This window comes from Camelus bactrianus, chromosome 14 (genome assembly GCF_048773025.1).
Source record: "Camelus bactrianus isolate YW-2024 breed Bactrian camel chromosome 14, ASM4877302v1, whole genome shotgun sequence".
NCBI classification, from domain to species: domain Eukaryota; kingdom Metazoa; phylum Chordata; class Mammalia; order Artiodactyla; family Camelidae; genus Camelus; species Camelus bactrianus.
Genome location: NC_133552.1, coordinates 4683355 through 4696844, shown reverse-complemented (window position 1 = coordinate 4696844; position 13490 = coordinate 4683355). Strand labels below are relative to the sequence as shown.

Genomic DNA, 13490 nt, shown 5'->3' with positions numbered 1-13490 from the left:
AGCCGGAAGCCCCGCCCCCTCTTTTATAAGGACGGGAGTGATTGCGCCGTGGGCCCACCTGGGTGATGCGGCCGCGGCACCTCCTCTGAAGGTCCTTTAGCGTAATCACAGCTCTTGCCCTGGAAGGTTCGAGTCACAGGTTGCAGGGATTCAACATGAGTGTATTTGGGGGTGGGGAGTGTTTTTTAGCCTATCCCGGCAGCTCACTGACCCGAGAGGAAGGGAGGGCTGGACACAAGCCTGGGAGTCCTTTCCCACCAGGAATTCTGGGTTTGCAGTAACTAGCCACACGCTCCGCCCCCTGCCAGTGGACCGACTCTTTCTGCCAATGACACGAGCTGAGGGGGAGAGAGGCCGTGTGCAGCTGCAGAGAATCTGAGTGGAGGTCGGGCTGGGACTCAGTGGCCATTACTTGCGGGGCAGTTACGAACAAGTGACCCACCACTTCAGTGTTTGTTTTCTAGAAACCAATTTTGTTCAATTGACTTTTGTTTCCTTTTCTTTTTTTAGCTTGAGAGTAACCAGTAAAAGCAAGGAGTCCGGGCTTTCTGACCTCCCCAGACCCACATTTTGCCATTCCAGTTGTGGGCACATCAGCACGGGCCAGCGCAGGTTCACCTACGACCACTCGGAGCTGGAGAAGGCCATCTCCTGCTGCTCCCCTCCCCCCGACTACAACTCGGTGGTCCTGTGTCCCACCCCGCCCGTCTAAAGCCTGACGCACAGCCTGACTTCTAGAGCCACGTGTGTACTTATAGCCCCCCAAAACTAGCTTTTGCCAGTATCATACATATATAAATGTACACCGCCCTCTCCCCCTGGGAGCAGCTGCTTGTTCTGATTTGTAACAGTGCTTTTTTCTCTTTTAACTAACAAAAATGTAACCCCAGACACGCAAAGGGCACCACGGCTAATCCTCACTTCACTCGGTGCGTAAGAGCCTTCCTCTCTGAGCCCAGGGACTGACCTCTGCTCCCGGACCTCAGGGCAGCAGGGCCCAGAGGGCTCGGGAGACACGCTGGGCACCAGCAGCGCGGGCTCCACGCCAGCTGCTGCGGCCCCAATCCTGGTCCTCCAGCAGCCGAGGCACGTAGGAGGGGAGGGAAGAAGGGAGCGAGGAAGAAGAGGAGAGAAAATAGGACAGGCCACTGAGGAGGAAACGGAGGGATTTGAGCTGAACCGCGCGCGGGAGGGAGGAGAGGCCTTGACAAGGCCACCCGGTGGCACATGGAAGAACCCGGCCAGGGAGCAGACAGGACAGAGGGGTGCGGGGAGTGAGCAAAGGACAAACATTATTTTTGGAATTACATGGCAAATTTGTAAACGTCAGTGATGGGGACGGGTTCTGCGCCTACCACCAAGGCGCACATGGTTTATTTCTGGCATTTCGGCCCGGCCTCTGGACCCGCACCACGAGCCAAGTGTGCCCTGGGCTGACAGCCTCGCACCCCGCACACCGCCCGAGTGAGTCTGATCTGTTAGGTTATCTGCTGGGCTTAAAGCCACGCTTTCAACAGTAATGTCAGAGTCTATTTTGAGTATGAATACCTAGTCAAGACACTTTTTTTTTTTTTTTTTGTATTAACCTGTTTCATGCAATTAGTTTTAAAAGGACGCTGAGAAGGAAAAAGCAGTCTTGTGGAGGTTTTCTCTAGATCCAAACTAGGAGAGATGGAATCATTTAGACCCCAGTTAGGATAGATGGAATAAAAGAGAAGGCAGAGTGAAAACCCCATCTCTCCACCAACCAAACTGACTCCCTGAAACAGTGGGGACCCAAAGGTCAGGAAGTCAGCCTGGCCCCCCCTTGTGTAATGGGGGCCCCACTATCTCATGTCGTCTCCCAGACGGAAGAGCATTAACCAATGTCTATGAAGCACTTTATGCTCCTTGAGAAAAAAGGTGGTATGTAATGTATGCAAGATATTTCTAGAATTGGGACTCAGGATATTAGTTAATGAGCCATCAGTAGGAGAAATGCCTCTTTCGTCTACTGTGGGCCCTGCCTTTGGTCTGAGGATGATGGAAATGGGAGACAGGGTACCAAAGGGAAGCCCTGGTCTCTCACTGGCTCTGCATTTAGGATGTCTGCATCTTCTGGGGCCAGTCAGAGCCGGACAGGCTGCCGGAACTGCTGAGAACGGAGTCCTGCCAGTGGCTGAACGTGAGGGCCTTAGTCATAAGGGGCAGGCGAGTCTGGACCCCTTCCCTGTGTGCCAGTCTTGTTTCAAGGCTCTTGGTGTGAAGAGATTGGGAGAGGAGGCCTGTCCCCGGCGAGACAGTGGCTGCTCCCGTGGGGGCCTGGCTGGAGGGACTCCGGCCAGTCTCCACCAAAAGTCACGTCCACACACAACCCAGCCAGGGCAGGCGGGGGGGGGGGGCAAGGACTTCGTGTGCCCTCTTGTCTCCAAGCACGAGAGCACCTGTGACCGCTGGCCACAGTATCAGTCAGGTAACCCGGAGGAGGTGCAACAGGGAAAATGTAAGAAGACCACGATCAGTTCTCTTGTTTTTTTCAGATCAGTTAAGGATCCAGCAATTGGGGAAAACAAAGAAAAACCTTAGCTATACCTATGTCTCGATTTCAATACTCTTAACTCTTAGTCATCAAGAGACCTTAATGATACCATCTTTCCAAAACAAAAAGAACCTGTTAGAGGATGTTAATTCGCTTCCTTAAGACTCGGGTCTGTCCGCAGGCCAGCCTGTTCCAGTGGGAGTCCTAACGCAGAGAAAACAAGCTGGGGGTAGTGAGTACGTCTAGCTGCAAAGGGCTTGCCACAGACTAGTTCACTGAAGCAGCACTGAAAATTTCAACACTGATTAACTGAACCATTTGTCATTTCTGACAAAAATGGTAGGTGGGAATAGTGCAGGAACAAGCACATCCTTTCAGGACTGGGGGGACGTGTACCCTTGACAGGGAGTGGGGAGGGGGCTGGACCCACGCACAAGCCTGCCTCCAGTCTAAGCATGATGCTCAGACCCGAGTCTCAGCCCGCGGAAACAGTGTGCCCAAATTCTGAAAATGTTGCCTAGGTCTTCTGGATATGCCTTATTCCCTAGCCCACGAGAATGGCAAATGTAATACTTGCCAGCCCCTTTTAACTGATTAAAGAAGGAGCGCATCTTTGACTGACAGTGGTAGTAACTATATGTATATGTGTGTGTGTGTGTTTTGTGCATAACTATTTAAGGAAACTGGAATTTTAAAGTTACTTTTATACAAACCAAGAATATATGCTGCAGATATAAGTAAGACATAATGTGGTCCTACATCTCTAGTCACTATGAATGTATTTTGTATGCTATCTTCATATAATAAAGTTAACTTCCAAAAACATCTATATATTTTGTTTTGTGTGCACATTTTTAAAAGGGTCTTTTCCTGGGGGTGGAGGACAGGCGTTCCGGGAGATCTTGTGAGACGCCAGTTACTAAGCACAGCATGAGAGCGAGCACCACTTAAGACGGGGCACAGGGCTTCTGTCCGTCAGCCTACAGAGCGGCTGCTCTGAGCGATCGAGACACCGCCACCGGTGAATCAAATCAAACTCAGCGGGCGGCCCAGGAAACGAAACACTAAAGTGAGCAGGGTCACAGTGGAACATACAGACCCGGTGCGTGCTGGCTGCACACGGAGTGCCCTCAACTCGAGAAGAGGCGTGTTTTCCCAGACGCTCACCTTCAGCCAATAGTTACCACAGAATGGGTAACTATTGGGTGTGTGTACATGTCATGTGTATGTGTGTGTTTTACAGATTGTACAGGAAAACGTACAAAATAATTAGGCAAAAGCCTAAGACACAAGAGCTTCCTTAAGGATGCCAGCTAAGTATTCTTCAGTTCTGTTTTGTGGATTGCATCCTAGAAAGAGAAACGATTTCGATAATCACTAACAGACATAGAATAAGTGACCAACACACTGTCTTAACACCATGAACAAACTAGATTGGAGAAACGTTTTCAAAGAAAACAGGCCTACTTTCTTCAGGACAAAGGCAAGAAAAAGGTATAAATGACTAATTTCAGTAAATTTGTGGTTAGCTGAAGAGGGCAAAAGGCATTTTATCTACAAGAATTTGAAATCCCTTTAAAACATTATTGCTTTTCATAACATGAAAGTCACTCATTTGGGCAAATGATTTGAAGAATGCTTAAGGAATTGGTCTCACGTCATACTTTAGAAATTTTCTCATGACTCTAGAAACTAACAGTACATTTGGGAATTGATTTTTTTTCTTTCCTGCAGCAGAAGGATGGCTCAGTAAGGTTTACTGGACCCTTCAGTGTTAAACATATTACCAGACTTTTGGGTTTCACAGGCCCGGAAATATTTCAAAAATATCCTGGGTCCCAACACAGGGATGATCAGCCTTCTATTTTTTGAACTAAGGACTTAAATGTTAAGAGAAAAAAACAAAACAAAACAACTCCAAAACCAAGTAGATGTCACTAATGTTCTATTTCTTGATCTGGGTGTGGTACATACGGTGTGTTCACTTTGTGATAATTCATGGCGCTGTACACTTATTGGCAAAAGTGTGTGTGTATGCTATTCTCCCAAAAAGATTATTAATAACAAAAAAAGTAAAAAGATAAAAAAATACAAAATAAAAAGTTTCTTAAAAGGAGAAAACAAAAAAGCTTATTAAAAGGAAAAAACCTGATGTACTACAACTTTCCATAGAAACCCATTTTAAAAAGAGTAAGGGCTTAGTCTGAGGCTAGAACGTATTAACTGCATTTTATATGCCAGCAAATAATTCTAGGTGCTTTAGAAAAAGAAGTCCGTTTTATTTTCAAAGCAATACAATGTGATAGGTACTACTAGTATACCCTTCACATCAATGGGAAAACTAAAGGCATCAAGAGAACTTCAAAATCCCAGCATGACACCTGCCCACCCACCAGCACCTGTACACACCCAAGTCCTCCCTTCTGGACGGCCGACTCAGAATGCGCGGTGATGCCCTCGCCCCTTCCTCTCATCTGCTCAAGGGCTTGGCTCCAGCGATTCACCACTCCCTCACCCATCAATTTCTCCCTTTTCCACTGGACCATACAAACATGCTTTTTCTCCCCCCAATCTTGTGAAACCAAACAAACCTCCCTCCCTATTTTCCCCTCCAGCTACCACCTCATTTCTCTACTCCTTTGCACCGCAGAATTCCTCAAAAGAGCTGGTTATACTCCTTGTTTCTGATTCCTCCTGCTCAATTCTAGCTTCCACTCTCACTAAAAGGAGCTGCTCTTGATAAGTTTATCCATGACCGCCATACTGCTTAACCCAATGGCCATTTTCAGTCTCAATCTTTCTTGACTTTTTAAACACCTTACCCTTATTCCTAGAAACATTTTCTTTGATCCAGGACATTACAGGTTTTTCTTCCTATCTCATTGGTCATTTCTGTCTCTTACTGTTTTTCTCTGGTCAGTCTATACTCTCTTCATGATCTCAACCAATCTCAAGGCTTTAAATGACATCTATATGACAATGACTTGCAAATTGTATGTGTAGACCAGATCTCTCCCCCTAACTCCAAACTCATGTATGTGAGTGCTAAATTGACATCTCCTCCTGATGCTGTGGCAGATTTTATTTTCCAAAAAACAGTTCCAACAGTATCTCCATCCCACGTGATCTTTGGCCACATGTTCTTGCCACCTGTCCATCAAATTCCTCTCCCCTAAAACAACCTAAATGTCCATTTACAGATGACTGGATAAAGAAGTTGTAGTGTTTTTGTACAATGAAATACTATTCAGCCATAAAAATGACAACATGTCATTTGCAGCAACATAGATGTCCCTGGAGAATGTCATTCTAAGTGAAGTAAGCCAGAAAGAGAAAGAAAAATACCATATGAGATCGCTCATATGTGGAATCTAAAAACAAAAAAAGAAAAAAACCCAAAAAAACACATAAATACAAAACAGAAACAGACTCACAGACATAGAATACAAACTTGTGGTTGCTGGGGGGAGAGGGGTGGGAAGCGACAGACTGGGGGTTCAAGATACGTAGACACTGACAGCTATACATAGCATAAACAAGTTTATACTGTATAGCACAGGGAAATATATTCAAGATCTTGTAGTAGCTCACAGTGAAAAAGAATATGAAAACAAATACATGTATATTCATGTATGACTGAAAAATTGTTCTGTACACCAGAAATTGACACAACATTGTAAACTGACCAAAACTCAATTAAAAAAAACAGTTCCTCTCCCCTAGAATCAGAGCTGGCTTTGTGAGTCACTTGTATCAACAGGATGTGGCAGCAGTGACACTGTGTTATTCCAAGGTGGGGTCAGAAAAGATCACGCAGCCTCCACCGGAGTCTCCAGTTGCACGTGTTCTCCAAAAGCTCCCACCAGAGACCCAGGCACCAGGCTTGGAGACGCCTCAGCCCCATGGAGAGGCCATGTGTGGGTGCTCCCACTGACAGTCCCCAGCTGAGTCCAGCCTTCAAGTCCTTCAGTTCAGGGGCCAGATCAGATGATTTCAGTCCCCAGCCTCTGGAGTCTTCCCAGCTGAGACCCAGCGTAACACATTAAAGAAAAGCCATCCCGGCTGTGCCCAGTCCTAGTTCCAAACCAACAGAATCCCTGAGGAGAAATGGTGGTGGTTTTATGCCATGAAGTTTGGAGTCGCTCGTTACAAAACAATAACCAGAACAAATGTGTACTAAACATCTCAAACTTAACAGGCCCCACACCAAGTGCCTTCTTGATCTACCCTTAGATTCCGAATGATGTTTCTGGAGGCTGTGGGGGGAGGGGCACCTTCACCCATACTGTCAATTCCCTGAGTCCCGAGTCAAGGACCAGCTGGACGTCATTCCCTACCCTTCCACGGAAGCAGGAGCTCTCCCCTGAATTGCACCGTCTGGCACACATGATTCAGAAACACTGGGTATAGCTGAACACTCTGTGATTAACAAGTATTCCTATCTGCATTTTTAGTCCCCAGAACACATCCAAGTTAGGCACTTAACAGATACTTGGTAAATTAATGAATAAATCTTCTACCATTTCATCCAAAGATTGAAAATTCCTCCAAAACACATATGAAATACTCAGCCTTTTAAACCCCAATCATAAGACAAGTATCATCCTGTGAAATGAACTGGTATCAAAAAAAAGGGGGGGGGGGGAGGGACAATCTTCTCTCTGTAATTCTTTATTAAAAATACTGCTGTACACATAGAGACTGAAAACCGGATTAAAGATGAATAACCCATACTGGGATCATGACATTAGAACTTAACATACTGGTGCTTTTTAGGGAAGTTGCTGACACCCAAACCACAGAACCAAGGTCAAAAGCAAAATACAAAGGTACCCTCGAAAATATTTACAGTGAGGTAAATACACGAACAGAGTTTAAAATAGGTACAAAAAATGGAAATGACCAACATTACATGATCTCAAGGGTTGTCCCTTCTGTGCTTTTATCTGTCGTAACAGGAAGGTGTGGGAAGTTTACATCCTTAATTTGAGTGCTCTCAGATATTAAAATCTTCCTATGAATTAAAAAGACTAATTTTTAGACAACCTTAAGTGGAATTACACTATGGATAAGAGGGCTCCCCCAAAAAAACACCTAAGCAGAACTAAGAGTTCTATTGAAAACCATTCCCAATAAAAACTAGGTGAAAAATAAATATAAAACAAGGCTTAAAAAAAATGTATCACCTGACACCAACTCTTTTCTGGCTGACAATATTTACTCACGAAGACACATCAGCTGTCTGCCTTTTATATTCAAACCAAGTCCTGAGCTTACCAGGGGCTGAAGCAAGCTAGCATTTATGATGCAAACACTCTTGGGTTTGTAATTTGAGCCTGCCTTGCAGAGGGAGGTTTGCTGGTCTACACAGAGTGAGAAAATCAAGCCCTATTTTACCCCTGCCCTTCCTTAGCTTTCATAAAACATTGGTCCACAAATGAAATTTTCAAAAAGTTCCCAGACCCCAAAACTAAAATAGATGATCCCCTTTCATTTTCAAAGAAAATAATATTGGAAAAAATCTCCAGCCCGCTTATAAATTAAGCATTTCATATTTCTTCTAGAATACAAGTAGTTCTTTTTTGTACAAAAGAATTACAATATGATTTGTCAAAAAACATATAAAAAGACAGCTGCTCTTTCTCAAATACATGAGCTAATAATGATAAAAGACTTTTGCATGTTAATGTCTCTAAGTTCTTGTTCCTTTTACATAAAAAAGAACATTATGGTGGCAAATGTTAATTATCCTTTGAATATTGAGCATTATGTTCTTTCAAAATCCATCCTGATCAAATGCAATAATTGATTTTCTTTTTAACTCAACAACTGATGCTACCGAACGTGGACTCAAACACACTTGGTAAAACATGGAAAGCATGTCTCTAGTCTTCAAAGCTTTCAGGTGAACAGAGGTGCTTTTTCTTGATGCAAATCTCAAGGCAGAGAAAATCATTTTAAAGCTTATAAAAAGTGTACAGAGAAATATTAAAAACTTCTCTGAAAACTACAAATATGTGTAATTATTAAAATTGAAGACTGTAACATCAGTTGCAAGTGCTTGGAAGTCTTTCCTGACCTTTTTTGAGTTTCCACATTTTCTTCATGGTTGCAGGGTGAGCACCCAGTGCAGGTAAAACATTCAGTGCTGGGAAAGGAGACGCAGTCTTCATTACTGTTTTTTATGAAAGAAAATTCCTATGTATTTGGCAGTCTTCAGTATCAAAGTACAGGTATTTCATTAACTAGAAATCCCATGAATACCCAGTTTGGCTGCACGTCCAAATATTACGAAAGTTAAGAGGAGGAAAATTCCAAACTTTTGAGATTGACTTACTCAGGAATACCTCACATAGTTAAGTTATTATCAAAAGTACTATTACTTTGGGCGAAGCAGTGACTGCAAAGGCACAGCAGATTGTTATTCCTCCAGATTCAGGCTGTAAAACTGCAGAAAGCTCTTGATGCCAGACCACTGCCGTGTTCAGTTCACCTTCTGAACAGTGTCTGTGTCTGTATCCAGTGTCAAGTACCATAATAAAGCTGTGGTTCAAAGAACAGAACTTAACACAAAAAAGCAAACTGGAAGTAACCTAAAGCAATATACTCCTGAACTTCAGGCCTTTAACACAATTTCTTAATTTTTTTTTTCTATTTAAAAAAATGGCATAAATGTAAATGTATCTGATTAGCAGGGAAACACCTTTTTTAAAAAAAGGCTCCGGCTAAATTTGGAGCAAAGAGCTCTGTGTGCTCCTTCAGTTACTGTTTATCCAATCCTCATTTGCAAAGGATTTCAATCAACTAACAGGGGAATTTATATCCAACAACTCACTGATATTTCTCTTTGTGTGTTCTTAGAAACAAAACAAAAAACACAAATAATCTCAATTTGAACTAACAGTGGGTGGCATACAGAGCTTGCATACAATACTCTTACAAGAATTATGCACTATACTGTACTTCCATGAAATCATTACCTGGTCCATTATGTTATTCAGGGCAACCCATCCCCAAAGGAGCAAATTCCGCAACCCTCAGTGACAAAAAATGCTCCCCAGCATTGTTTCCCCAAAATGTCCTTGCAAATAATTTCCCTTAATAAGTATACAATGTGGCAAAAGTTCAAAGATCAGAAAAAAGTCTTTAAAAAATTATAATTAGTGCATATACAAGTGGAAAAAGAAAAGCTGGAACATCATTCACCTAATGGTGCTCCTTAATCTAAAATAAATTCTTCACAGGTGTGGCCCCACCGGCAGCCACAGCTCGAGGAAAAGTGAGACATTCTTCCTTTCAAGTAACAGTGCACCTGACTGACGTGCAAGCAGCTCCGCTCATCTGCTGTTTGTTTCCCAAACGCGAAATGAGATGACAGAACAGTTCAGCTGTAGTGCAATTTGCTATTGGTTCAGCTCCTCGGCCAGATCCCGCCTGTTTTTTTCAGCAAATACTACAACTGACCATTCGCAGCTGCAATCAGCTCTTGAAAAGTATTTTCAAAGCATCGCTTTAAGTCACTGTAAGTCACCACAAGCACACTCTTCTCATCTCTGGAAATGAGGCTTATTTTTTCTGGCACACCAGCATCTAACTGAAACAGACAGGTACACAAAAGAGGAGTTTCAAACCATGCAGAAGATAATCTACTTCATCTCTTTTAGGACAACATTTGCAACAATGATACACGAAACATTTTTAAATATTCTGTCACATCCCCCTCCGTATACACATAAACACTTTTATGTACGCTTCAACCCTTATGTGTTTCTTTAAAGAACTGTCCTATGTTGCTACCTATCTCTTTCATGCTTAACACCTGTTTGCATTATAATTCCATCCAGCTGCGTATTCAATTGTGGCATACTCAATGATTACTGCATAATTCAGTTACTCCCCCAACACCTTCCAAGTTTTTGGCATCATGAGTTACAGTGCAATGAGCACATTCAGCCACCTATTTTCTTCTTCTGTAGAATTACTTCCCTAGGAGAAACACTTAAAAGTATAAATAATCAAGCAAAACTTATGAGTAATTTTATAGCTTAATACATACAAATTGCTTTCCAACGGATATCAGACACCACTGATTTATTGAATCATACCAATTTATCAGTGACTCTATACCAAATGAGTATCTTGCTATTTTAATTTAAATCTTTTTATTAATATTATGAAATGTTTTCACACATTTACTTTATTTCCACTTGTGTCAATGCCAGTATGTGACCTTTATCAAATTCTTATCTATCAGGATTTGGCAACAGTATTTTAATGAGGCCTTTATAAAGCATAAGGACGAATTCTTAGTCCACAGTCCATCAAATAACTTCTCGTTAGGGTTTTCACTTTACTTTTTAAAAGTTTTCAATGTACATTTTCCCTTCCTTTTTCACTAATTCATTAAAATGTGTTTAAAACTACTTCTGATGATACAACCATTCAAATCATTTTACCACTTAATTTGTCATCATTTCACGAAAATAAGCGATGCAAAATTTTAATTTTTATATCATCAAATGGTCATCCATCCCTTTTAATTTATTATACTCTTTCCAAACCTAAAAAAAAATTGTCACATTTTCAGATTTAAGGTAAATTTTACTTGCTCCTAGTTATTTTATGAAATGAACTAGAATTTCTTCAAATTTTCAATTATTCTAATATTCATTAAAGAATCTTCATACAAGATATCTGCCCACAGCTTATCCCACAGGATCTGCCTGTCAGTGCTCACACTAGCTCTACGTATTTTTAACTCCTGGGCCTTTGATACTGGGTACTGTTTTTGAAAATCTGGAAGAATTATTCTCCACTTGGTGCTCTCAAGAAAAACGCCTTCCCTTTATGGGAAAAGGGAAACTGAGTCTATAAATCATACCAGATGAGCTCAGTGGTACATACGGTTATGTCCTGTCTTCATGTGCGTTACTGACAATGTTCTCTAAAGAGCTCTAAGGAAATTCAAGCAAAGAAAAGCAGTGCAGGGCTTAAAAACAAGACTCCACGTGTTTCACCTGAAGGGTTAGCATACCGGACAACAGTCCTAAATCGTGTGCCACCGTAGGTATCTTCTCCTCTAGTACCTGCAACTTAGGGGCAGTTCAGGCCAGGGGTCAGCAAATGTTTTCTATAAAGGGCCAGACAGTAAATGTTTTAAATTTCAGGGCCACATATAAGTCTGCCACATATTCTTCTTGTTTTTGTTTTTGCAATCTTTTAAAAATGTATAACCTTTTCTTATCTTGCAGGCTGTACAAAAACAGGCTGTTGAAAGGATCTGGTACAAAGGCCAGTCTGTCAACCCCTGACTTAGACATAAACCTATTCAAAGGCTAGGATTTACTTCTAGACCATTCTGCTCTCTGTAATTCCCAGTAATTCATAAGGAAAATGCACTCCTCCCTTCCTCTGTAAATTGTCTCCCTCCTAGCCCTTTCAGAAACACAAAGCCCGCCTCTCAAATCATGACATCTCTGTCTACTCAGTTCATCTGACGACCTGACTCCCCACGCACCACAGTGGGGCCTGCCGGTGCTCGTGGTCCTGCGCGTTTCCAAGTCTCACAACTGACGAGGACCCACCGCTAACGGTGGACAAACCGACGACACGAGCACGTTCAACATGACTCACGATGACTCAGAAGAAAGGAATCCAACTTTTGAAGGATACTTAAACACAAAATTATTTTTGTTTTTCCCACTCATTGCTTTATTTGTTGTAACAAACCACATTTGTTAAATAAAATACAGTATGCGGAGGAAGAGACGCAGTCATTTTGTGACATTTTATCACAACAAAAGGATTCACAATGAAAAATTCTGAAATTATTCATGTAGTTGCTAAAAAAATTTTCTCCCCATTCTAGAAATTAGTATTAAGTAGACACATCTAACAATTATTAATAAAATGTCTTGTAGATTACAGTAGAGTAGCACCTTAATTTCTTAAGTCTCTTAGTATTTGCAAAAGATGCAACTCTATAAATTGCAGACAGCATTCTGATCTTCAAAACCCAGATACAAATTACCTTGTTAAGACAAGAAATGATATGACTGAGGTCAATCCAGGGAGCACCTGCTTCTGTCACCTGATGAAAAAGATGATCCCTAAAGAGTTTCAACAGATAACGGTCTCCAGTCTCTGACCAGGTAGGATCCTTCTGAAACCTGGGGGAAGGTAATATTTTATCTCAATAATTCACGCTGTGGACCATGTGGCTACATGTTTATACTTCAGACTCAAAACTAGTTTAATTTTATTGTTTATAAGAAAGTTGGGGTTTTTTTGTGTGTGCAGTTTTTTTTTTTTAATCCTCCCAAAGTTACAGGAAAGCTAAAAAAACTTTTTTTCAAATTTTATGTCCAGATTGCTCATAGATGTTTTTAAAAAAAATAATCTCACTAAACATCAAAGTATGAATACCAGTTTCTACTCAAGGCGATCACCCCCTTACACACTCCTTTTTATAATTTTGAAAATAGTTTGAAAATAATTTTATAATCACTTCCTTATTTAGGCCCCTACCATTAGATAAAATGGGGAAGAAAGCAAATGTCTTTAGATATCTTTAGAAATAGGATGAAAGACAGTAACCTTTACTGGTGGGAATAAAATAGGGAAATGTTTAAGAAAAAAAAAGAGGGTAGATTTCAGTTTCCTCCCATCATGTGATGATATGAAAGTCAGCTACAAAGAACTGAAAAACGGACCAGATGATCACGGTTGGTTTTCAGTGATCTACGGAACATGCAGGCTGGTGGGAAAACACAGACATTCGAACAACCAAAAAAAGTTGTAACTGCATATTTAGATAACGCTATTAAGCAAAAGGGATAAGGCATAGGTCAGAGATATAAATTCATCTGGGAAGCAGAGGAAGGCCCTCCAGAGGAGGGAGTGGAAGGAAGCCTCTCAGTCACGGGCAGCAGCACTTGCAAAGCACAGAGGACGGGGCGCTCAGGAACGGTCA

At 41.9% G+C, this 13490-nt stretch overlaps 2 protein-coding genes across 9 annotated transcripts in view; one reads left to right on the top strand and one right to left on the bottom strand.

Moving 5' to 3' along the window:
- Window positions 1-3347, top strand: part of FLT1 (fms related receptor tyrosine kinase 1) — a 159965-nt gene extending 156618 nt beyond the window's left edge. Inside the window, exon 30 of the mRNA XM_074377969.1 lies at window positions 511-3347. Within this exon, the coding sequence (XP_074234070.1) occupies window positions 511-712 (202 nt within the window). The 3' untranslated portion in view covers window positions 713-3347. The remainder of the gene's footprint in view (window positions 1-510) is intronic.
- A 1426-nt stretch (window positions 3348-4773) lies between these two features.
- PAN3 (poly(A) specific ribonuclease subunit PAN3) overlaps window positions 4774-13490 on the bottom strand; it is a 112808-nt gene continuing 104091 nt past the window's right edge. For 6 of the 8 annotated variants that reach the window (XM_074377973.1, XM_074377975.1, XM_074377977.1 and 3 more), the window contains 2 exons: window positions 12549-12687; window positions 4774-10112 (listed from right to left, as the gene is read on the bottom strand). In XM_074377973.1, coding sequence (XP_074234074.1) covers window positions 9972-10112; window positions 12549-12687 — 280 coding nt within the window. In that variant the 3' untranslated portion in view covers window positions 4774-9971. Of the gene's footprint in view, window positions 10113-12548; window positions 12688-13490 lie in introns of those variants that run through there. The other 2 variants (XR_012511613.1, XR_012511612.1) reach the window with 2 other exon arrangements.